The 25,561-nt window shown below is 39.0% G+C and overlaps 1 protein-coding gene across 8 annotated transcripts in view; it reads left to right on the forward strand.

Annotated features, from left to right (window-relative positions):
- Positions 1 to 25,232, forward strand: part of LOC308609206 (uncharacterized protein) — a 62,777-nt gene extending 37,545 nt beyond the window's left edge. The window contains exons 1-7 of one of the 8 annotated variants that reach the window (XM_081222794.1): positions 44 to 97; positions 1,216 to 1,274; positions 1,923 to 2,042; positions 15,000 to 15,128; positions 22,039 to 22,174; positions 23,120 to 23,184; positions 24,128 to 25,232. In XM_081222794.1, the coding sequence (XP_081078920.1) occupies positions 52 to 97; positions 1,216 to 1,274; positions 1,923 to 2,042; positions 15,000 to 15,077 (303 nt within the window). In that variant the 5' untranslated portion in view covers positions 44 to 51 and the 3' untranslated portion in view covers positions 15,078 to 15,128; positions 22,039 to 22,174; positions 23,120 to 23,184; positions 24,128 to 25,232. Of the gene's footprint in view, positions 1 to 11; positions 1,275 to 1,922; positions 8,246 to 8,573; positions 9,779 to 14,999; positions 15,129 to 17,181; positions 19,312 to 22,038; positions 22,175 to 23,119; positions 23,185 to 24,127 lie in introns of those variants that run through there. The other 7 variants (XM_081222795.1, XM_081222796.1, XM_081222793.1 and 4 more) reach the window with 7 other exon arrangements.
- The last annotated feature ends 329 nt before the right edge of the window (positions 25,233 to 25,561 follow it).

Here is a 25,561-nt window from a genome sequence, read left to right on the forward strand (position 1 = left end):
TTTCAGCTGCTGTAATTGAGGTCAGTTAAACTCAGTAACATTGCTCCCGAAATGTCACAGAGCGATTCAAGCAGTTCATCCCCAGAGTCTCTGCTCTGTAGGTTCTCTCTCATTATCTTTATCAATGATGCTTTAGTTGGAGGTAAATTGAGGTCCTTTTCAATGTCCAGGCGTAACTGTGCTCCTAGGAAGATCAGGAACTCTTTAAGATTTGCCCTTTTTTTTAAGTTTAAATGCTGGACCAGCAAAGTAGAGGCAATCAGAAGAGTATATAGGATAGGTGTGTTAGGATTAACTGGGGTACCTTTCTAATAGAACACCTGGATATGACCACATCTGGTTTTCAAACACACAATGAACCATACAGAAAAGACCTTTTAATACAGGCCATTTCCTCCCAAGTTTGGTTCATTTTAGAGATAGCCAAACCTAGAACTGTTCTAATTGCTTCTACTTGATGTAATAATCTCACCAACTCTGGTGTTAGTATCATTTTTATTACATTTCAAAGACAGGTTATCAAACCAAGAGAAGTTCAAAACTCATCCAAGCATGGCCAGACAGTAAATTGTAGACTCCCTTTTAGAACCCATATCTTATGATGGAAGAGCCTAAGCTCTTAATTGCCCCAGGATACTACAGTGTCATCTTTGGACTTTCTTAATTACCCTTGACCTCTCTGGTATTTCCTCTTGTGATGTCTCCATCCTAACAACCTTTATTATACACATGTTTTTGTAATTTAACCACACTCCATGGAAGAAGCATTTAAAAAAAGACTATTGGAGTATAGTTGATTTACAATGTTGTGTTAGTTTCAGGTGTACAGCAAAGTGAATCAATTATACATATGCATATATCCACTCTTTTTTAGATTCTTTTTCCATATAGGCCATTACAAGAGTATTGAGTAGAGTTCCCTGTGCTGTGCAGTAGGTCCTTATTAGTTCTCTATTTTATATATAGTAGCGTGTATATGTCAATCCCAATCTCCCAATTTATCCCTCCCCCACCACCCTGAAGAAGCACTTTAGAATGAGACTTATTCCAAATTACTCAATTGATTTCCCAAGTAGAGATCTGCCTTTTGGTTCCTTTATCTGGCTACCAGGACAGAGAGATTCCTGGGAGCCAACCTGCTATCAAGTGAACTGTTTTACCCCAGATGTTTCTGTCCAGGTTCAACTTTGGAAATTCAGGCTCCTCTATCTTCAGGTCTTCAGCCTCCATTTAACTTTCCGTCTCGTCCACGGAGGATTGCTGAGTTAAGTCAGGTGAGCAATCATTTCATCTCATTATCTTTCATGTTATTGGGACAAGGGCTGCCTTTTCTGTCAGAGGGGGAAAGTTTTATTCCTTTAAACTACAGAGTAATTTATAAACTATAATGCATAGTCCAGTTGGTTGGTTTTAAAGAAAATCCATTAAAAACAGAGCTTTGCTGTGCCTAAACTGAATATCTCTGTCTGTGTTCCTGTTGATTATTACCTCCCATGGGCCTTGCAGATGCGCTCTTCCCCACATCCTCTGATAAGTAAATTATAATTGGTGTGCATATGTACATTGTACAGATAATCAGAGTGTGAACTGGAGAGAAGATAATTTTAACAAGATCAGAATGCTTTTTAAGTTAGTTTGAATTTGAAGGCTCTGCCGTTTGTGGCATTTTACATTCCAAGGAAAGCTTTGAATTGTTTGGGATTCAGTTAACTGACATTTCTCAAAGGAAGAGAAGCATGGCTAACCTTCACACCTGTGAAAATTTCCCCATATTTGCTTGGGAACGATGACCCATATGCACTTATATATTTGTCTAAGGGATACATGTGGTTTCTCAGCAGTTAAACCTTCAATTCAACTGAAGTGCAGTTAGCCTTCCCCAACAGGACAGTTTTTCCTCAATAAGTTTTCTTTTTTAATAGGAAAGAAAACGGCCGTGCACAGAGGGAGAATTGATCACCGTCTGTTCTTCAAAGACACTTCTGTGGCAGTTGTTGGGGCTACTAGTGCTCACTGCCCTGACAGAGACCTGCTTCGACAGGGTAGGAGGAGGGTGGGCTTTGGGTGTCAGACCTGCATCTCCACTGTTAACTACAGCCCTTTTGAAAGTCAGGCTTTACTCCTTTTCCAGGGACTCCTTTGGGATTGAGAAGCTTTCTTTCTATTTATTGGCCTTCAGCCTTGACTTGGCCTTGAAGCTTCTGAATTTCTAGCTCACAAGTTTTTTCAGGTTGAAGTTAAATATACTTAATTCATGTACGTGTGAGTCACTTCAGTTGTAATGTGCGCAAGTCCTTAGACCAGGCACAGTTACTTACCTGGCTACATGGCCCTAGTGAGAATAGCATCCCTGTGTCAGGGCTGAAACAGCGAAGCAAAGTGACTGATAGACCCAGATTGCTGGAACCCAGATTCAGAAGCAACTAACATTTATTGGGTAATTCCTGTATGTTAGATACTGTTCATGTATTAAAGCATTTAATACAGTAACCCTTTCCTTTAGGTTCTGTGAGTAGTCTTATCCAAATTTTACAGATGGGGTAATTACAGCTTACACAGTCTAGATGACCTGTCAAGGGTCACACAGCAAGTCATTTGCAAAGCAGGGATTTGTACTCAGGTGATCATACTGCAGGGTCTACACTCTTAGCCCCTACATCAAGGCCCCTCATAGATTGCTGTTTCATTCTCCTTCCCCTGGCATGTGCAGTTATTCCTTCTTGCCCCCTTTCATTTATCTGAGTCTAATACTCTTTTTTTTTTTTTTTTTTTTTTCAATCATCCTTCTCACCTCCACCTTCTCCAACCCTTCATATTCAGAGTTTAACCACCTGGCTGGGAAAGCTGGCAGGCTTATACAATAAATAAATTCTCATAAAATCCTCAGCAAAGCAGATGGGGGTGAGTGTGGGGTCATTTATCCTTCTTTTGGAATATAAATGGGGTATGGGGTGTAGGGATCATGGTCTCTGGGCATCATTGTCTCCTGGGAGCTCGGGAGCATCAGTGATTCAGCTATAGTGGTGTGCTGGCTTTTTGGGGTCCGTGTTGAGCCAGACAAGTGAGGGGCTTTGTGGAGTCACTGAAGAATGAGCTATGTGCCCCTTGGTGCCTCTTGGTGTCTTTCATTTGTCTCATTTTAAGACTTCTCCTTTTACCTTTACAATGGTGGTTGTGTGTGGTGGGCTTACTTGTTGAGGGCTTCTGTCTTTAGACTCTAGCTTATTCTCTGTGCCTTACCTCCCTGCTTCTGCCTATGAGGCTTTAACCCCAGGTGACTGAGCTAGTTTGGTAGCAGCTTGACTGTTAAGTAAATGAGTGTTCACAACAGGAGGAATTTTGAACTGACCTACTAAGAGGGTGGGCAGGGCAATTTAGGGAGTCCTTCGTAGGTTTACCCCCATTAATCTTTAGCCTTGTACCATATCACTAGTGAGCTCTCATTTCACAGTGCCTATGAGTTAGTTTAGTCTGTCTAGGAAGTCACTTATTTTACCCTGGCCACCAAGGAATGCCAAATATCAGGAACTGTAATAACTTACACTTACCCTGCTGTTGGATGCCTAATGTCCCCTCACACCAAACTGTAACATAGCTTGAGGGAGAATCTGGGAGGTGCCTTTAGGTCCAAGGAGCAGGGTGGTAGGATGAAGACTCACTTGGCGTTATTAGACTTTGCCATGGTTGACAACCTGCTGCTGCATCAGAAGAACTGGTGCATCTCAGAAGATGTTTGAGATTGAGTTCTTTGGGGCCACTGCTAACACCAGAGCTGTCCTGGGGTGGACAGTGCCCCTCCCGAGCCTCAAGGAAAGGGGTGTGTGGTTAAGAGAGGGAATACAAATCCATATTCTATAGAGTATTAGAGCTGAATAGACTAATTGCCTGATTAGGCCCTATCAGTTTCTGTGTGTGAACACTGAGATCCATGGGTTGGGTGTGGGTGGCTTGTCTGGCCCAGGATAGATTGAAAACTCAAGCAAACTGCATGAGCCCTTCTAGTACTTTTGCTTTTGGTATTTAAGGGATTTTAGAGTCTTGGCTTCCCATCTATTAAGAAACAATTAAGAGGGAAGTAGGGAGTAAGGTGTGGGATAGTCAGCATTTCCTGTCATACAGGTTGATGCTATTAGGAGTTCTGTTTGAGAGTTATTAGGTAAGGGAGATAGGTAGGGGTGAGGGCCTGAGGGCTTGGGGCAAGAATGCAAGAAGGGAAGGGACGGAAGATCCATCTGGAATCGGTTTCAAAGAAGAAAGCCTGCATAGTGCTTTGAAGAAATCAAGCATCAGTCCAAGAAGACATGTGATCTCAGGAGCTATCTTCACATTACCCCGTCTCCTTGGCAGGGCTCAGCCTCACCTCTGCCCCCTTAATGCCCATCCTGGTTCTGTGTGTTTTGGAGCCCAGCGATTGTTTATGCTCTGGGTAACCTCAAGCACTGGGAGAGGGACCACTTTGGCTGTCATTTAGGCCACGAAAGCAGCAGGGAAGGGATGGTTTCCTGTGGAATGGGGATGTGGTGTCAAGCTGACGAGCAGCAGAGGAGGTATTTGGGGCAGCATGGAGGGAAGGATGCATATCCTGTAAGAATCAGGGGACACAGTATTTTGTCACCTATCAGGTGCCCTCAGTTGGGTATGGCTGCAGCTCTATTACACAACCCTATGAAGCAGGCACTGTAGTTATTAGCAGTGAGTTTGAAAAAAATAATTCTTTTGCCTCTTCTCTCTTTCACTCCCAAGCTGCTCAATATGTTGAAAATGGAGTCCAGGGACCATCGTCTTTATATAGAAAGTTCCAACTTGAGATGCCTTTATTACATCCAAGAATCCTCTCCACTCTTTCCCTGGCTTCTCATGCCTGTGGGATTGATGGGCAGCCTGTGTCCTACCAGTGTTTCCTGAGTATTTATCACTGTTCAACTGGGGGGTTAATGGGAGAGGGGTGGCGGGTCTACGATGGATAATCGAGTGTGTTAAGATCTTAAAGATTTTCTGTGGATTTCGACATGCCTCAAAGAACCTTCCTGTCCGGTAAGTACAGGATAGTTGAGCAACATACATAACTACAGACATTAGATTGTAGGCCATCTGATTCAGTAATTTGACTTGAAGCACTTCCTAGTTTGCATGTTTTACACTTGAGGATAAGGTTAAGAGAAGTTAACCTACTGAGGAGTTTTAGTTGCTACTGGAACTATGTCCACGTAATACAGGAAGCCAGTATTCTTCAAAGATGAGAGTTCCTCTATAGGACAATAGGAAGAACACGCAACATTTGTTCCCCAAGGAATAGTACACCATGGTAGACAAGGTTCTGGGTCTCCTGAGGGGTCTCCAATCATAGTATTGCTGAAATTCTAGCTGTCCTTTGGGATGGGATGTCTTTGGCTTAGCTGTACTTTTTACTGGCTTCTGCTTATCAGGGCCAGAAGGCCCTGCTATGATGAGCTCTTGGTGTTCATCTCAGGAACTCACTGCCCTTACAGCCTTTTAACTAAGTGCAGTAGTTCAGCATGTGCTCTAGAGTTAGGAGGTCTTAGATGAAACTCCAAAATAAAAGATTTAAGAAATCCCATACCTTATGTTAGGACCAGAGCACATGTTCAAGGATGTAGTGAGATGGTTTTTTGTTTGTTTATTTATTTTTAACATCTTTATTGGAGTATAATTGCTTTACAATGGTGTGTTAGTTTCTGCTTTATAACAAAGTGAATCAGTTATACATATACATATGTTCCCATATCTCTTCCCTCTTGTGTCTGCCTCCCTCCCACCCTCCCTATCTCACCCCTCTAGGTGGTCACCAGGCACAAAGCTGATTTCCCTGTGCTATGTGGCTGCTTCCCACTAGCTATCTATTTTACGTTTGGTAGTGTATATATGTCCATGCCACTCTTAGTGAGATGGTTTTTAACCAGAAGGATGGTTGTGGATATTGACCTCAAGAATAATCTGGAACACGTTTGCAATGAAGAGAACAAAGATGACCCCTGCTTTCATCGGGAGGAGGAATGAGCCTGATGCCTTTTGTTTATGGTATACTTAGCCCATAGAGCTTTGTGATGCCTACATTGATATAGGCAATCTTTGATCACTGCCAGAATGGCCAGTGCACTTTGCATTTATTACCCTGTATTGAGTTACCCATCCTTTGGATGAATTGCTTTCTGTGCTTATAGTTTCTGAGCTTCCTTTGCACTTCCTGGTTCACATCTCAAACGCATATTAAGAGCAGTCAAGAAAGGAAAGATTTTGTTTATTTCAACCTTTAAAAGTGACATACTGGCAGAGATGGGAATAAAACCAGCTTCTGAATCATCAGTTTCAGATTCCAGCACCAAAAAAATGGCATTTTTCAGTGAAAAGCATATGGTTTTATACATGTGGGAACTACAAACTGGGCATGCTTTCCACAAGAGGGGGGGAATAAATACTTTTTAATGTGTCCTTGGAGTATGGGTGGGACTCATGAATATACTTCCCTGCTTGGCTGTTTTATTGATTCGAAGGAGTCCCATGCAGCGGCACCAAAGATCTCTCATCGTTGGAAGTTAAGGTTAGTTCACCTTTGCTGCTCCCTCTCTACGTTGCACTGGAGTGTGTGAACTAGAAGTGTAGGTCTCCTTATAGTTTGTCCTAGACCCCATCCATACAAAGGCCCCTTTCTAGAACCTCTCAGCATATTGTGAAGTGCCTCACATCATGCACCCCCAGTACTAAGAAATCAGAATTGCTTAATGACAGCATTGGTCAAAGTGTCCCTGAAAGTGAACTAGGAAGCAAAACTTCAGATGGGAGTTTGCCATCGCTGTCAGCAAATATGCAACAATCTTTTAGGTGGTGAAATTCTTTAATGCCTAGTTAGTAATAGTGCCTATCTTCAATGAACTTGCTATCTGAAAATATTCTAATATAATTTTGTCACCCGTAGTGCCCCCCTGCTCTTTGGGAATCATGTTTGCAATAGATTCTCCACTCATTGGCTTTAAGGGCAGTTTTCCTGTAAGTGGACAAGAAGTTGTTGTGTACTGCTAGCACTTTTTGTCCTAGCCACCTGGGGTTCTGGGACTTCGTGGTCCTCAAATATCCCCTGGTGGGCTGGGTTGTATTTTCCCATATAACTTCTGTTAATACTATTAGTAGACATTACTATTCCTTTCAAGCATTCTTCTGCCTAGGACATGTTACTTGAATTTTCATTAAGGTTATTCGGACAATTCCCTACACTGGTAGTGCAGGTGAGCTTTCTTAGTTTTTAAGAAATGCCCTTAAAATAGTTGGTTCTTTGAAAGAATATAAGTGCCTAACTCCTCTTCTAGTTGTCTGTCTCTAAGTATGCTCCTGTAAATGCTTTGTTGTATTGCAGACAGCCACTGCTGGAGAATTGGCTGTCCTGAGACAGGATAAACGTCTTAGACACGGTGCTACTCTATTTTTCTAGTTTAATTGATTCTTCAGATGGAATGTAACACCCAATTGGCAGCTTAAGCTCAGCAAATCTTCCCATGATATGGTTGTAATGAACTTCCAATTTTGGTTTCTCTATGGACAAAGTAGCAAGAAAATCAAATGTAATTGCATGACTTATCCTTTGGAAATCTCTGGTGCAGAGCACTGTGTTCCAAAGTTCAGACCTAGTAAAAATTTTAGTAAAATTTTGCTGCTTATTGAAAAACTCATTGTATCTTAAGGTCCTTTATTTCTAGTAACTGTATATTCATGCTTACGTGTATGATAAACCAGTCACTGTTTTTTAGGTGCAATATTAATTTACCTGGGCTGCTTCCATCTTGTGCAAACAGGCAATGCAATCAAGTTGTCCAATAAAGTCACAGGTTTGGCATCCACCTTTGAAATATTGAGCCACTAATTGGAATTTGTAGTGCAATACTGTAGCCATTTGCTATTGGATGTCAGTTTTCTATGGGAAGTTTGGTCTTGTCATCACTTTGTGGCAGATAATGCTGCAAACCTGGATAGCTATAATCTTCCACGTTTGTGTCTTTACATTAAGTAGCGTTACTACTGTCATCTACCTACAACGTCAGTCACCTACTTTTTATTCGTTGACGCTGCCAGAGGCTTGCAATGGAGTTCCGCAATTGTCCACTCTGCTTTGCCTCTGCAGAGGTGACATTACAAGTCAACGTCTGCAGGGTCTCTGCATTTCATTAGGATCCCTTGATTCTATACCAATACAGTAAGGCTTTTTTAAAACGGAAATTTTGCTAGGTATCCTTAGGTGCCTATTTACTTTTTTTTTTTTTTTTTTTTTTTTTTTTTAAATAAATTTATTTATTTATTTATTTTTGGCTGTGTTGGGTCTTCGTTTCTGTGCGAGGGCTTTCTCTAGTTGTGGCAAGCGGGGGCCACTCTTCATCGCGGTGCGTGGGCCTCTCACTGTTGCGACCTCTCTTGTTGTGGAGCACAGGCTCCAGACGCACAGGCTCAGTAGTTGTGGCTCGCGGGCTTAGTTGCTCCGCGGCATGTGGGATCTTCCCAGACCAGGGCTCGAACCCGTGTCCCCTGCATTGGCAGGCAGATTCTCGACCACTGCGCCACCAGGGAAGCCCCCTATTTACTTTTTTAGGGAGTCAATTTTGTCTGAATATTTGGCAACGTTAAGTAGGATCCCACTGCCAATCATATCTTTCACGAGCCTTGACGAATTTGGTGCTGTGTTTTGGGCAAAAGACCCATTACCGTGGATCTTATGTATATTTCATTTGTCTTTACAGTGTTGTCTCTTATAAGCTATTAGATGAATTTTAAGAAAATTACTCAGTAATGCACTGCTTGCAGCGTTGGAAGCCAGCAAGTCAGTAATAAAGGCATTTGGTGGCGAAACATTTTTAATTAAACTGTGTGTCTGCTCTTGGTCCTTTACGCTGAACGTTTCATGAACGTATTTGATTTATCACCATTATCATTTGCAAATAATTTTACAATACCACTCTCTCTAACGCACTGATAGCATGTGTTTATCCGGGCATATTTCTAAATGTTAGACTTGGCACTGTCTCAGAGTTAGGTGATGCCCTGTACTAAATTTACCCACACTGCTATTTAACAGGTGACGAGCTTGCATTCTAAGTTTGGTTTTTGACAGGCCAAAGCATACGTAGGTAAATTTAGTTGTAAATATATGCGTCATTCTCTGGGCTCCAATATTTTATGGCCATTGTTTCATTATTAATTCCACTGCCTATTAAATCTGAGGTAATAGTGTGGCGTTTTCATAGCTTGTAATGGGTGTTTTCACATTTGTAACTGAACTGTAGAGAAGTTGGAGCTAATCCGAACTTGTATCCAATTGGTGCATGCATCATTACCCTTTGGGAATTTAGACGGTTTGATGTTCATGTGAATGTAGGAAATTAGTGTCATCAGCAGTGCAGTTTAATACCTCTGCTACATAATCAAATATTGAGATTGGTAGGAATTTGGCGCCATCTTGTGGATACAAGATAACCACTATGTTAGCTTTTACGTTGTACCTCATTTGTCCACAGGGCAGCACCCTTTGCGAAATCACTGCAGATCAGAAATGGCTCCCCAGTTTTCCAGTAACATTACAATCTGGTTCCTCCATTTTGAGTCACTAATATATTTCAGGGTTGTTGTTGAGTGTCTTTTATTGTTAGACATTTAAATACTTTTAAAGAGTAATAGGGTTTTAAGGCCCAATAGTTGTGTTTTTTGGTGGTTAAAGGTATTAATAAGGCTATTTACTGGTACATTTAGTGTCTTATTCAACCATTTATACCTCCAAAGTTTGTGCGTTTCTGAGAACAATTAGCAATGATTGTGGAAATTTTCCACAGCTTGTATTAGTGGTATTGGTTGCATATTTCCCTTCAGGGATTATTACTCTAAATGTAAATGCTCCAGTGATGGTAAGACAACAATAATGTAAGGTTTTTGAGGACATTGAGATTGTCAACAATTGTAGGTTATATATGGCATGTATATCATCTAGTGTGATTTTCTTGTTTATAGATCACTTTGATCATGTGATATGTAAAGTAGTAGTCTTGCCAATTACTGTAGATCCTCCATAACATGATAGGAGTGAGGTAAAAACTCATAAAAACTCCAAGAAAAGTTCATCCAGATTTTGCATAGTTTAGCGGACAAAGAGGAAACATAACGGAAACTGTTACTCAATTTACCCATAATATGATGCCTTTTGGATATGTTAGGTTCATCACTCTCACAGAAATTTGGTCTCTTCAGTCTCTTCCAGAAATGGAAGTTTGTTAATGGAAACTTCCATTAACATCACAGTCTAATAGTACTAAAGAGCAAAAAATATTTTAGTGTTGATAAAAGCTGTTTATTTGCTTGTAATATCATTAACTTTATCTCCACATTCACTGAGGTGTGTGACATTTTTAAAGTAGGTCAGTGTAATCATTACGTATATTACAGTGGCTGTTTTTCTTTAATTTTAGGTGTCTTGCCTCCAAATTTATGGAGGGTTTTGTGCCCCTTGTCAGGAAATATTTCAAGGTTTGTTGCCACCTTGTGGACACAAAGTTTTTTTCCCCCCAAGACTCTAGTACCGCATCAGTCCACAACGTGTCACCCTTTTGAGTGATATTGCATTGCTTGCAACACAAGTACGGTTCTGATTGAGAGTACAGTAACCTGATGACTGTGCAGTGAGCCAAAAATATATTTGAGGACTTTCAAGGGTGTTTGTTTCATTTCTTGATTTTGCCCAGTTACAGGTTCTGGCTTGTAAAATTTGACATTGGTGTTTGTGTGCAGTATAGTGTAGTGCTGATGTATAATTGGTTTAATTTGATATTCCTACTTATTAGCTTTGTTCTGGTTTATCACTAGCAATTTAAAACTTTCACTAGCAAATTAAAAACACATGGATGATGTCTTTATATCAGATAACAAGGAACGTGTTTCTCCTAAAACCAGTTGACCTCACTGGAGTACATTACACCATATATGAAAAAATGCCTGAGGGAGTGTATTGTTAAAGACTTATGTGCTATTCCGAAATTTCCAACTGTTGTTGTTTGATATACTTTTATTGTACTATTGTTGCAGTAACTTCAGCTGACTTTTGTCAAACATAACATTGCCCTAGTAAGCACATGCTCTGTGATAATCTGATATGGATACCAAAAAGCATAGTATGTGTTAATGTATTATTGGTTATAATTGTGCTGTTTTCCAAATTATTTTAAAAATTATCTAGCATGCATATGTATAATGCAGTGATGAGTGGTGGTTTAATTTTGCTGGTGTTCTCTAGCAACCACTATTGTTTGTTAAACAGTACTTTGAGCTGCATCTCACTTGGTTTCAAAAATTTTTGCTTTTTTGTCATGGCAAAATTTGTTTTGGTGGTGTGCTTTAGTATTGTCACCTAGGTTGCTCAGTACGTTATACTGCTTTACATGGAGAACTTTTCATTGTTTACTTTTAGTTCAGTGTTGCTATTTAGATTGGGGTATTCTAATATTGTTAACCATTTAGCCTTTCTTTGCTCCTCCAGTTGACTGCCTGTAATTTTGTTAATTAGCAAAACGTTAGGTATTAGGATCTGCCAACCATGGACTGAGTGGTTCTGGAGGGCCTGTTACTTGCTGCATTATGAAACCATAGATCCGTGATTTGTTATACTGCCAATGTTAATTTAATCATGTGATCAACAAATGTGTCCCAGAATTTTATCATGGTGAGTGGTCATTGTTTCTGTCTGTTGTCGTTATTCATTGAATAGCATTAATCTCAACCATAGTCACCAAGGTGACTGAAACATATTTGGTAGGTCTTAGGCTTTTTCCACCATTAAGAAAATTTTGGCTTTTTTACTGCCTTGTATTGGTACTGAATTGTCATATTTTCCTATCTGTTACTAAAAATAAATGTCTAGTTGTTGGCTCAGCAATCCCTTTGTATTATAGATGTGGTCCTGCTAAGATTTTTCACCACCTGTGGTCAAATGTGGTACTTTTCTGTTTTTGAGGTTCTTTAGTGACTGTTCTTTATAGTCTTGCCTCTGCTACGTCTCTGCTAGATCATTATTTAGCCCAGCTGTATTACGGGATCATCTTTTGACTTCATGGTGTCACTGGAAAGCTTACATGTCCTATTGGATGAAAATATTTCAGTGGTAAGACTAATCTCCATGTGGTATTTTATTTTATCTCTAATCTTTGCTTAAATGTTTATGGGTTATGCCTACACAGATTGGACAGTTTGATGCTGGCATAATGTTGAAGGACATTTCAGGTTTTGTATGGACATATTTTCATTTCCTTGGGTATCTACTTAGCATTTTAGTTGCTTTGTAATATGGCAACTCTGCATTTAATGTTTTGAGTAATTGACAAATGCTAAAGTAACTGCAGCATTTTACATTCTCACCAAGAAATTTATGAGGATGTTAATTTAACTCCATTCTCACTTATTTTCTATCTTTTATAATAGCCATCCTAGTAGATGTTAAGTACAGTTGACTCTTGAACAACACAGGGGGTTGGGGGTGCTCATCCTCCTCACAGTGGAAAATCCACGTGTAACTTATAGTCAGCCTTCCATACATGCAGTTCCTCCTATCCGAGGTTCTGCATATGCACAGATTGTGTAGTACTGCAGTTTTTAGTATTGAAAAATAAATCCACTGTGAGTGGACCCACGCAGTTCCAGCCCATGTTGTTCAAGGGTCATTTGTTTCTTGTATCTCATGGTTTTGCCTAGTGTATCTGTGTTGAGCAACTTTTCATATGCTGACTGGCCATTTGTATTTCTTTGGAGAAATGTCTATTCTAATCCTATGTTCACTGGAATTGAGTTATATATCTTTTTATATGTTGTTTAGATTTTCATTCAAAATAAATTCTAATTCTTTTTGTGATTTCTTCTTTGACCCATTGGTTATTTAGGAGTTTGTTGTTTAATATGCACATATTTGTGAATTTCCCAAATTTCATTCTGTTATTGATTTATAATTTCATCATGGGAGAACATACTTTGTATTATTTCAATTCTCTTAAGTTTGTTGAGACTTGTTTCATTTCTTAGCATCTAGTCTATTCTGGAGAATGTTCCATGTGAGAACATGGAACACATTTGAGAATAATGTGTATTCTGCAGTTGTGTGGATGTTTTGTAGGTGTTTAATAGATCAAGTGGTTATTTATAGAGTTGTTCAGGTCTTCTCTTTTCTTGTAGATCTTCTACCTAGTTCTATTACTGAAACTTATTGCTGAATTATCTATTTCTTTTTCTGTTTCTACCATTTTCTCCTTATTTTTGGTGCTATGTTGTTAGGTACATATATGTTTATAATTATACTTTCCTGATGGATTGATCCTTTGATTGTAATAAAATATCCTTATTCATGTCTAGTAATAATCTTTTCTTAATTGTGTGTTTTATTAGTATAGCTAACTCCAGCTCTCTTTTGGTTAGTGTTTTTGCCTGGTACGTCTTTTTCTATTCTTTTACTTGTAAACTTTTTGTGTCTTTGAATATAAACTGTGTCTTGTAGATAAGATATAGGTAGATTATATTTTTTAAATCTGTTTTTCCAAGCTCTGTCTTTTGATTGCATTATTTAAAAATTTTTGTATCTTTAATATAATTACTGACAAGGTAGGATTGATGTCTGTTTTGCTACTTGTTTTCGATGAGTCTTATGTCTTTTAGTTCCTCTGTTCCTGTATTACTACCTTCTTTTATTTTTGTTAAATATTTTAAGCATTTTCTTGTACCATTTAAATTCCCTTTTTTCTTTTATTATATTTTTTGAGTTGTTTTTCTCATGGTTGCTCTGATCTTTCAATTAACAACTTACCTTAAAAGAATTGATTTCAGATTAATACCAACTTAATTTCAATTGTGTATACAATTTGTTCTACTATGTCTTTGTTCCCTCTCTTTTCCTTTGTGATGTTATTATTATGTAAATTACATCTGTACATGATGTAAGCATATCAACACAATTTTCTAGTTATTCCTTTATGCTATTGTCTTTAAGTCAGAAATGAGAAGAAAAGTGTTACAAATAAATACAGATTTTTTTTGTCTGTTATATTTATTTATGGAGTTATCTTATTGGTGCTCTTTATTTTTCATGTGCATGTGAGTTACTGTCTGTCTTTTCATTTCTGCCTGAAAGACTTGATTCTGTCTCTTGTAGATGGCATGTGTGCTCGCACTGAATTATTTTAATTTTTGTTTATCTGGTAATGTTATAATTCTTAATTTATCAAGGATAGTTTTGCTGAACATAGAATTCTCAGTTTACATTCTTTTTCCTTCCGCAGTTTGAATATATCACCCACTGTTTTTTGGTCTCCATGGTTTATGATGAGAAGTCAGCTATAACTTACTGAGGATCCATTGTACATTATGAGTTGTTTTTCTTTTGCTGCATTCAAGATTCTGAAGTCAGTCATAAGTCTAGATTTGAGTGTCTATCCTTTTGGGCATACATTGATCTTGCATGTATAGATTAATATTTTTTCATCAAATTTGGCAAGTTTTGGGCTATTACTTATTCACATATTCTTTCTGTCCCCTTTTCTTCTCCTTTGTTTGACTCTCATTTTGTTTGTTATCTTTACTGAAAGTAATTATTTTTCATTACCTTATAGTAAGGGAACATAAGGCTATGTATAGTATTGGCTTTATGTTATAGTGTTCCTTTTTTACTTGCTAAATTGGCTTGATTGTAATTTACATTTCCTTTTTGACCCAATTGTTATTTACTGTGATGCTTCATGTTGAGGTTTTCTGGTTTGAGCACATATTTCATATATATATGAAGTATATTACATATGTTGAAATATATACATATAATGAAATGTGTACATGTATATATGATTTTATTGCATTGTGATTAGACAATGTGACTGCTGTATGTTCCTACATGTCTAGTTTTAAATAACAACTTTATCTAGTAGGGAAAGACCCTCATTCGTTTTTTTAAAAATTTCTTTATTTTCATATACTTGTTCTTCCAGGAGCCCTTTAGAAAGAACATGTCAAGTTCTCACCACAAATACCATTGGAGTTACAGTTGGAATGGCATTGAATTATAGAATAATTTTTGGAGAGCTGTCATCTTTATAATTTTCTCATACATGAATGTGGTATGTTTCTCCTTTTATTCAGGTCTTCATTATTGTGTGCTTGTCTTTTCCACTTATTATTTTCAATATTTTTTTTTACTAGTTTCTGGAAGAAGTAGGCAGATGTCTTAGGAACTGAGATTCTGGTGGGAAAAGTACAGAAGGTGTCATCTGCATAGACTAGACTCTATTAGTATAAAAGGTCATATAAAATGTATTTTTGAATATGACGTTACCATTTCTTCCACAAGGCCCAAGAGCCTGCATTATTTATAATGTTCCATATCCCTGTTCTGCATAAGTACAGAGGTGGTTGCTAATATTAGGGGAAATTATGTAGTAAGCGATTTGTTTTTAATACTGTCAACATCCCTTTGACACTCCCCTTTCCCATTTCGAAGTGCTTCTTCCATCCTGCAAGCTTTTGGGGACTCTGCTTATTGTTTATAGCATATGTACCCATTGAAGACCTTCAAACCCTCCAATATAGAGCTAACTGGTTGTGTTTTCACTACAAAAGTTTAGAGTTTCAGAGAGGTAAGAATCCTGTTCCACTTGACGGTTTTGTTTCAATTTTAAGAGCAACTCTCTGAGAGGGAGCTAAAGGAGAACATCCAGGATACACAGAGAGATTTGAACTTAGATCCTATGAGAAGCATTGTAGGAATTAGAGCTGTTTAGATTGTGGGAGACGGCTCCAAAATGGAGAGCTTGCTGATCTGAAGTCAGGGATAGTTGGTTTTGTTGTGTAAAGGCAGTTCTAGTTAATGGAGTAACAGATTCAAGAATGTCCAAAGATGAAAATACTCTTGGAAATAATAACCTAGTGGAATTTGAGACTCTCCCTGCATGGAGTGAAAGTTGGATTACATGCACTTTAAGGTCACATTTATAACTGAGATTCTGTCTCAGGGCAGATGAAACTGATTTTTGTTGTGTGCCTACTTCACATGTTCCCATTTAATCATCACAACCCTCTGAGGCATCCCAGAGAGGTAGAATAAGTTTGCTCAGGTAACTAATCTCATTAATGGCAGAGCACATTTCTCTTACCTCTCCCCTCCTATATATCTTAATTTGCAATAGTAATTCCTTACATTTGTATCGCAGTTTATCATTTAGAAGCCTTTCAGAAACATAGTTTTATTTGACCCTTATAAAACGCTGGTGAAGTTGGAAGAACCGATTCCACTTGTCTATTTTATAGGTGAGGAACATATATTTCTCTGGGGTAAAAGGGATCTGAGAGACTATTCAATACAATGTCCATATTTTGCAGTTGAAGAAACAGTACCAGAATTAAAAATCAGGATATTTTGTAGGTATTCTTTGATTTGTGTTGGGTAGAGGGGAAGGTGAGGCTAGATGATTTCATGAGGTACAGAAGGTTGTACTGTTTTTATCCATCCTATAGTATACACTTGATTGGTGCGAGCTCGCCATTTTAGATTAAGTGGCATTTTAACAAACTGATCAAAAGCACTAAAGGTTTATGGAAGAAATGTAAGGCTTCAGGTAGCAGGTTGTGGAAGATATTTGGGGTCATGAGGTTCTACTTGGTGGCCTTTAAAGCACTTAAAGTATTTCCTGCTCCAGGATCAAGGGTCACCAGGGAATCAGGCCACCGGAAAATGAGTTATGTTGTACAGTCAGTCTGCTAATGGATAGGAATGAGATGAAGCCTCAACAGTTGTCCACAACTCTGGGAGCCACCATTCACTGTGACATGGGCTCAGAGTGATGGCTCTTTTGATTATAGCATAGGTTGTAGATTTAGAACCTCAAGGATAGAAGGACCTTAAAAAAAAAAAATCTCATATCTAAAACAGCTTATTTTAATTTGACCCTAATTCAAGTCCTTTTATAATATACCCAACAAATGGTCTTTTTGCCTCCAAGTAAGTGTACTTAGTGATGGGGAACTCCTCCCTGAGTTAACTTATCTCTTCTTTCAAGAGCTCTATGCAATACTGAGCTGAAATATATTTTTCTATAGCTTCAACTCATTCATCATATTTGTATTATGCCTCAGTTCAAGAATATTGCTTTATTGTTCTCTCTCCTGCATCTTCAGCTTCTTTCTGCTGCCTTTTGTGCTGCCAGGCATTGTGCTTGGTGATGGGGATATGGAGATGAATTAGACATGATTCCTGCCCTCAAGGAGTTCTCAGTCTAGTGAGAGAGTTCGACATATACACAGATACTTACAACAGTATGGTATGCTCTACAATGGAGGTATGTACAAGATACTATGGGGTTCAGAAGAGAAATAATTTGACTGAGTCTGGAGATGCAGAGGTTGGAGGAACTGATGCTTCAGTTGACTGTTTAAAAAAGTAAAGGTTGACTAGGCAGAAAACAGAGGGAAGTACCTTCTAAGCAAAGGTATGGGAATTAGAAATAGAATGATGAATTGGGAAACTACAAGTAGTTCATGAAATTAGATTGGAAATGTGCCATGAAATTTGGATTTCATTTTGAGTGTTTTAAGGAGATGCTTTTGGTGGTCACTCTGGTAGTATGGAAGATTTTCAAATCTGGACAGGGAGATCAGTTAGAAGGATACTGTAGTAGTTAAGATGATAAGTGATCTAAGGCTAGAAGGAGTGGGAGTGAAGAAGAGGGGATAACCTCTCAAATAAGGGTTTATACAAAATACAGATATAATAAGAACATGGGAAAATTTAGGCTTTCAGACTTCGGCAAGTGTGTATCCCCCATCCCCACCCCTGGCCTTCGTGAAAGATCCTCACGTGTTCTTTAGATGGGTGAACATCTAAAGATGTTCCTTCCAAACTAGGGCTTTGCTGCACAGATTTTGCAAGTTTCTTTGGTTTGGGGGCAGCCATATATGAAATGTTGACTCTCGGGAAGACATCTGAACAGCTGCAGACTTCTCATAGTATTACTAAGTTCCTGGTCCTTCTCATCAATAGCAGGGCTAATCTCACTGTCATATATGTCTCAAAGTATTTTTTACCAAAAATGGAGGCTTGTATATTTAAAACCCACTCAGGGAAGAAATGGCCTTAGTTATTGTCTCAATTGCTTTATTTTGCTTAGGGATTTTTAAATGTTTATGGTTATATCTCTTGGTAAAAAAATACATTCAATAATTAAAAATCTAAATATATCCAGTGTTTATTTTCTCTTTTCTCAAAGCAATATAAACAGAATATTTGGGAAATTCTCCCCTTAAGGCTCAGAGTGGTGACCCTGGGGATTCAGAGAATGGCTTTCTGTGACTGGAATGATTAATAGGAGATTATGTTTAAGTAGACCTTATGTATTTTCAGTGGACCTTATGTCACTAGCCATCCTGGAGGGCAGTAGGGGGAAGAAGGTTTGGGACAGGAAGCCCTGAGCAGGACAGCAAAGCAGTACAGTGACAGTTTGGGCCTTGGACTCAAATCGAGTCTCACACTTACCAATGTGGTTTTGAGCATGGTTTTTCACCTCTCTGGTACTTCTTATGTAAAACAGAATTAATAATATCTTTTTGCAATGATGAGTGAGGGTGGGAATGTAAGTATTTAATGGGATTATTTCTGTAAATTGCTTGGAACTGGTGTGGAATATGCTAAATGCTATATGAACTGTAGTTGCTGCAGATAATGATGTTGACCTTGACGAGGATTAAAAGAAGATAGTTAACTAGAGGTACTTATATTTTATATTGTCAATAAGGATGTTGGGGTTTGCAAAAGAAAGTAAAACTAACTGACCTCAAGGTTTTCAATGGCATGCTAGTGTGAAGTCACTTCTCTGCCTTTTTTTTTCCCTCTGCCAAATAGGTTGGGAAAACAGATGACTTTTACAGATGACTTTTGTCCATGCCCTGATCACTAATCTATTGCATTTGCTCTTATTTCCAAATATAAAGTTGTTGAAAATTTGTACAGTACCCAAACTGAATAAAAGTATCCTAAAAAATGTAGTAAAATGCTTTGGAATTGGTCGAAACTGGATTTGAAACCTGGCTCAACTACTTAGTAACTGTGTGATCTAAGGCATGTTACTAAACCTCATTGAACCTCAATTTCTTCATCTATTATAATAATTAATTTGCAGGGTTTTCATGAGGATATTGTAAAGTGTATGTTATAAGCACGCTATAAATTGCAGGTATCATTGTTAGTTCTTGGGACATTCACCGCGTGACAGAAACAACAGCAGGCCCTGGTGGCTGGGAGGACTTCATGGATCCAACAGCAACCTGAAGAAATCCTACTCGGATGGATATAATACAACCTGCTAAGTGTCCTAGCACTTATCAGGTTGTATTATCATTGTCCGTGTCTATGGCTCTCGTCTACCAGACTCTAAATTCCTAACGGGCAAGGACAGTGCCTTATTCATCTTTGTATTCGCAGTGCCTAATCCGGTGCACATTGTAGGCCTCATTAAATGTTTGTTGAATGAAAAAATGAATCATCAACAGACATTAATTGGGCGCCTGCTCTGTGATCTCCATGGGCTCAGCTTGTCCCCGCCAGTTGCCTACAACATCCAAGCTGTCTTCAGTATGCTTTCTCCTGAAGCTTACTCCTATCTTCTAATTCTTTTGCCAAGGACTTTTCTGTGTAGTGCAAAAATAGCAAATATACTTCATCTCAAGTACCATCTCCAATTGATTGATAGTACCTGTCTTGATTATGTTTTATAAAAAGGATTCTGAAGCCAGATCTCAGCTCAGTATGAAAGAGGATTATAACTAATTAGTGTTGTTTGCTGGGGGTGGGAGAAGGGGAGTAGCAGCACAAGTGCCACATATATGTCATACTTAATATTGTGTTTTCCATGAAATACTCTGTTTCTATGCCTGTATTTTAGTCTTGGCTACTTGCAGATGTTGCATTGTTGCTGCTGCCACTACTACACTTGCTGCCAGTTGCTCCTTGGGTAGGACCAGAGTGATCATTGATCAGAAACTTCATCCTCACAGTCTGGGGTTTGCTCCTGTGGCTGGTATTCACAGTTTTCCCCTTTCAACTATACCTCAGCTATCCCCTTACCTACATTAACAGGTAGGCCTCCAGATTATGTTCACCACTCAACAGGCTTATACTTCCTTTTTCTTATTTAGTGTGATTAATCATTATTGCTTCATGAGAAGCCTTCTTTCTGTTAGAAGATGTGAAAACTAGAATACAAGTTAACCAATTCCATCAGGGCCCTACAGTGAGTCTTAAAAGCTCCCTTTTAATGTAGGAGAAAATTGAGCGTGCTCACAGACTACAGGGCAGGGAAAAGGGAGGCATTGTACATGTGGGAGAGAGATGATAACCTTTGGCTCTTAGAACACAGGTGGAGGGTTAGCCTTAGATGAAAGGAGTTACCTCTTCACTGGGGCATAGTGATAAGAATAAGAGTTAGGAAGAGTACCTGATAAGGGTGTTGAAGATTTGTAATTGGAGAGGTAGATGATAGAGAGGAAGCTGACCAGGGACAGGATTATGGAGATAAGAGTCTAAGGAATATCCAGGCCAAAAGGCTGGATTGGAGAGCTTATGACATATCAAAGTGAACAACTAGTTTGAAACTTGATAATAGACTCAGGAAAATATAAAGTGGTCTTGGGCCATTGTTACAAGTAACATTTGGTTGCCTGGAACTGATCCTGATTGATTGAGGGATGGACAGCTAGCAAGAGAGGAGTTACACAGAAATGGATTTGAGGATCCAGACTGTATATGGAAGGAAGCTCAGAGTCTGTAAAGAAAAAGAGGCCTTAGTGCAATCAAGATGGGTGCTGAGTAGTTGGAAAACAAGAATGATAGGACCTGTATCAGAGGCTGAACTTTGGAATGTTAAAATTTTAAAATTGGAGTGATCAAGATACCTGTGATGGTAGGATGTCAGGCGGTTGTTTACCTGGATACTGAAGTGACCCAGGATTATAGCAAAAGCTGGGCTAGGAATGAACACTGTGGGCTAGATAAAATAGGCTTCAGTGACTGAGGAATGATCTGGAGGTTGGCACATGACAGTTGTGCAGCTGCAAGAGAAGAGAGGATGTAGTGGGGTGGTAGTATGAGCCTCAGAAGAGTGGTGGGGATTACTAGAAGATGCAAAAACTGTGGTTTGCCCATTGCACTGAGGTTTTGGCTGGCAGAATGAACATCTAAAATGATCCCCTCCTTTATTAAGTGCTTGTTCTATATCCGACACTTTGCTGTGTGCCATCTGTTTATCCCTTTTGGGTCTGTCAGCATTTCATGTGTGAAAATGAGCAGCAATCCCAGGCAAGGATAGCTAGGCTGCTGGCCCTTAGCACTGGTGGAATTCTGTGGCCATCTCCTAACTCTTTGAAAGAGCAGCAAGGCTGGTCATCTGGAAGTATGATAAAAAGATTTGTTTAGGATTAAAATTTTCCCTTGACCTTGAAGTAACTTCATTACATGGTACAGGCTTTTGTTGGCTGTGTCCCATAATGTGCTTTGGCTTCTGAGCCTCTGAGTTGAGGAGTGAACTAGAACTGCCCTTTGAAAGAGACAGGCACAGTACTTTAAAAACACACGTGTTGATTAGAACAAGACACAGTCCTATTATCTAATTGAGCTTTTAAGATAGATAAACAGTAGACAAAAGAAAGCCCACATCAGTGGATGAATAACAAAACCACTTTGTAAAAGCCATTTAGGGTCAGGATACATCCAGTCTGGTGGCCATATTGTAGATGTTCCCTGTGCTGTTGGGAAGGATGGCTGGAAATTGATGCAAAGAGATGGCCCTTAGGACTTGGAAGGTAAAGTTTAGGAAGAGAGTCTCTGTGAACCCTCTGAAATTGCATGCAGTCGTTTTTCTTTTGTTATAGTCTTCAAATCAGCCAATATTCCAATAAAGGTTTAGAGCCACTGTGTTAAAGAGTGACCAGGCCCTCAGACAGCCCATCCCCTCCCGTGGGGGTTGCTCTATATTTATTCCTCAGGAGGAGCTGGTAGAAGATTTCATGAAGGAGAAGAAAAGGAAAAAAACAGAGGATGACTACAGCCTCTCTTCATCCCGGCTTTGCAAAGCATGACTCAATAGATAGATCACTCTTTTGAAGACTCTCCAGACCACAGGTTGCTCTTTTCAATTGCATGCTTAGCCCTCTTGGCTCCTTTCAGAAGTTGTACTCTATGTGTATATATGAACTATCACTTCCCATAAAGAGGACACCATGTAGTCAAAAATTGCCAGAACCCCAATGCTGGAATATAGGCCACCAGAGATGAGTTTGAGTTTCAGCAACATAAGACCCCAACTTCATGGAAGGAAGGTAGTCAATTGACTTGAAAATAACCCCAATCCCTGCATTCATATTCTTTTTCCTTCAGTCCCATGACTAAGATATCACTGATTAAAGCAAACAAAAGCCATGACTTTCTCCTTCCACTGGCACTTCTCTGTCCCACGTATATGCCACTGTGAGTCACTGTCTTTCATTAGCACTTCTTTCCATCTCTTAAAACCCAAGGAGGTATGAATACTAAGGTTGGGGTTGAATTTGTCATAATTTCTCTGCAGTTGGAGAATACTCATGTTAAACACCCTGAAACCAACTCCCACTTTATCTCCTGGGGCAGCCACAGGAGACACTGTAGCACGGCCAGCAACTGGACCCCAGCCCCAGGGTTTACTCCTGATGTCTCAACTGATTATGAAATACCAGTAGGAGGGCTTGTATCCCTTTCTAACTTGGTCATCAGAGATTAGGATTTGCATACATATGGTATATAAGGACACACATCTTATGGGTCAATAGTAAACAGTGTCAGGTTACTTTTTGTCTCTTGGGGATGGGCAAGATAGGGTATGGGGGAAGTGGAAAGTCTTGAACCTTTCAAATATTCCCAGTGATTGTTCAGGACGCCCCTAGTCACATCTTCTGGTGCCTTATCCTGTGCCCTGCCTCTCCTTTCTTCATAAACCTTCTAGTGCACTCCTTGCTCTCTCTAGCCACCTTTCATCTCCTGCCCCACCCTGATGGGTTTCAGCAGGTGTTTATTTTCTCTTCCTTCCCCCAGGCCATCTGTCTGTAACAGGCCCCAGCTGGGAAGAGCCTTACTGTGAATGAGTGAATGAAGATTCAGTGAGTGTTGGCAGTGACATCATGTTTCTCTCTGGATTTAAGGAGAGAAGGAGTGCAGTGCAGAGGGGAAGGAGAGGGAAGCTATGAAATCCCATTATGGAGTAACAAATGATTGACATTTTAGTGGGTATTAGACCTAGAAGCCTACATGATTGAAGGAAGCAAACCTGAGATTTCTGATATTTGTGAGTGAAGATAGGAGTTAACTCCTTATTGCCATTAAGAATGAAAGGAGGAGAGAAAAGTAAAGGTCATAAAATCCTTTACCTCAGTGGAGAAGGCACTGAGACTCGCTTCATGAACCTGTTATTTTTAGAGGTAGAGTGAAGATAAGTTGTTGTGCTGCACTTTTGTTACTCGTGAGAATCACTGTCAGCCACTTTTCTTAGGTAGGTCTGCCCTTGTGGAGATTTCTGTTGACCTGTATAAAATAAAACAACCCAGAAAGAAGTTTGCAACTTAGAAGAACTCTCCAGTTCAATGACAGGGTGTTAAAGGGGTTGAGGACAGAGGAAATAGCACAAATAGTACCAAATAGCTCAGTTTTTTGTTTTTCTTTTTAATAGGATGAATGGGCCAGAGACAGTGGGCAGAATGGCTTCACGCAACCCCAAACACCAGATAGGACATAAGGAAACAGTACAATGAAAGGTCAATACTTGGACCTTTGTCATTCCCCAGAGAATGATGGAATATCTAAAATAAAATTAGGAGCTGCTTTGGAGAAGGGTTTTAAAAGATTATTTCTTAGAAGAAAGAGATTTAGAAGAGGGGAAACTTCCAATTATATAAGATGGGCATTATAGCTTTTAAAGACATCTGTTCCCTGTATAGGTCATAGAGATTGATACCAGTATCAGCCTGTGGCTGATCAGGCCAGTTTAACTAAGCAGTTTCATGTTCCTAGAGAGATGCTGCCACTCTCCGTCTCTCACTTTGGCAGGTATTCATTCATCTGCAATGAGTCCAGTACCTGAAGGAGCAAGACAACAAGCATCCAGGGGGACAACAGTGTGGCCTTCTGAGTGAAGATAGCAACTGAAAAGATCATGGGGTTGGCTACATTAGGCTGGGCTTGTTTCTTTCTTGAAAATAAAAAATGTTTTCTTTTTGATGACAAAAGTAACAAGTGGTCATTGTTAAAAAATAAAGGGAAAGGTATAAATTAAAAAGTAAATAATACCTATAATCTTATAACCCAGAAAATAATTCATAACATTTGCATGTATTTCCTTTTACTCTTTAAAAAAAGTGTATATAACACAGTTTAAAAATAAAATTGACATTGTATATGTTATTCTCTAACTTTTCTCATTTGAGAATAAACAAGCATTCTCCTATATCATTAGCATTATTTAAAAATACAGTATTAAGTGTCACATAATATTTCATGGTTCTAACAAACTTCATTTACAGTAAGTTCCCCTACATATGAACCTTCGAGTTGCAAACTTTCAAAGATGCAAACGTGTGTTCACATGTCCAGTCATGTAAGTTAGTTCACGTGTCTGGCATACATTGTCACGTGCATGCATCCTCTACAAGTGGTTGTGCTTTTGTGTACCTTACTGTACTGTACTGTATAGAGCATAGTAGTACCGTATCTTTATTTCAGGCCCAGAATGAGTGAAACTGAAGCTTACCCAGCCGCCTAGCACATGGAGATCAGCTTGGTGCTTTGTGACCACCTAGAGGGGTGGGATAGGGAAGATGGGAGGGAGACGCAAGAGGGAGGAGATATGGAGATATATGTATATGTATAGCTGATTCACTTTGTTATAAAGCAGAAACTAACACACCATTGTAAAGCAATTATACTCCAATAAAGATGTTAAATTTAAAAAGTATTTTTAAATTAAGGTAAAAAGAAAATTGAAGCTTACCTATTGCTGATGATCCTTCAGCTCTACCGTCTCCCACCTCCTCTCCCTCCAGTCAGTAACTCTTCTTGCCTGTTCACTTGATGCCAGCCCCTGTATGCCAGCTGTTATACTGTACTACTGTACTTTTCAAGGTACTGTACTTTAAGATTAAAGATGTTTTCTTTATTTTTCGTGTTTGTTTTTTATGTATTATTTGTGTGAAAAGTATTATAAACCTATTACAGTACAGTACTATATAGCCTATTGTGTTAGTTGGGTACCTAGCCTAACTTTGTTGGACTTAGGAGCAAATTGGACTTATGAACACGCTCTTGGAATGGAGCTTGTTTGTATATAGGGGACTTACTGTGGATGATCCCATGATGCAGACATTTTGGATATTATCAATTTTGCCTATAAAATTAAAATATAATGAACATAATTGTACATTAACCTTTATGTGCATCTCTATTTCTTTAGAATAAATTTCTAGAATTGGAATTACTGAGTTTGAT

Source organism: Mesoplodon bidens (assembly GCF_964165515.1).
Source record: "Mesoplodon bidens genome assembly, chromosome: X".
Taxonomy (NCBI): domain Eukaryota; kingdom Metazoa; phylum Chordata; class Mammalia; order Artiodactyla; family Ziphiidae; genus Mesoplodon; species Mesoplodon bidens.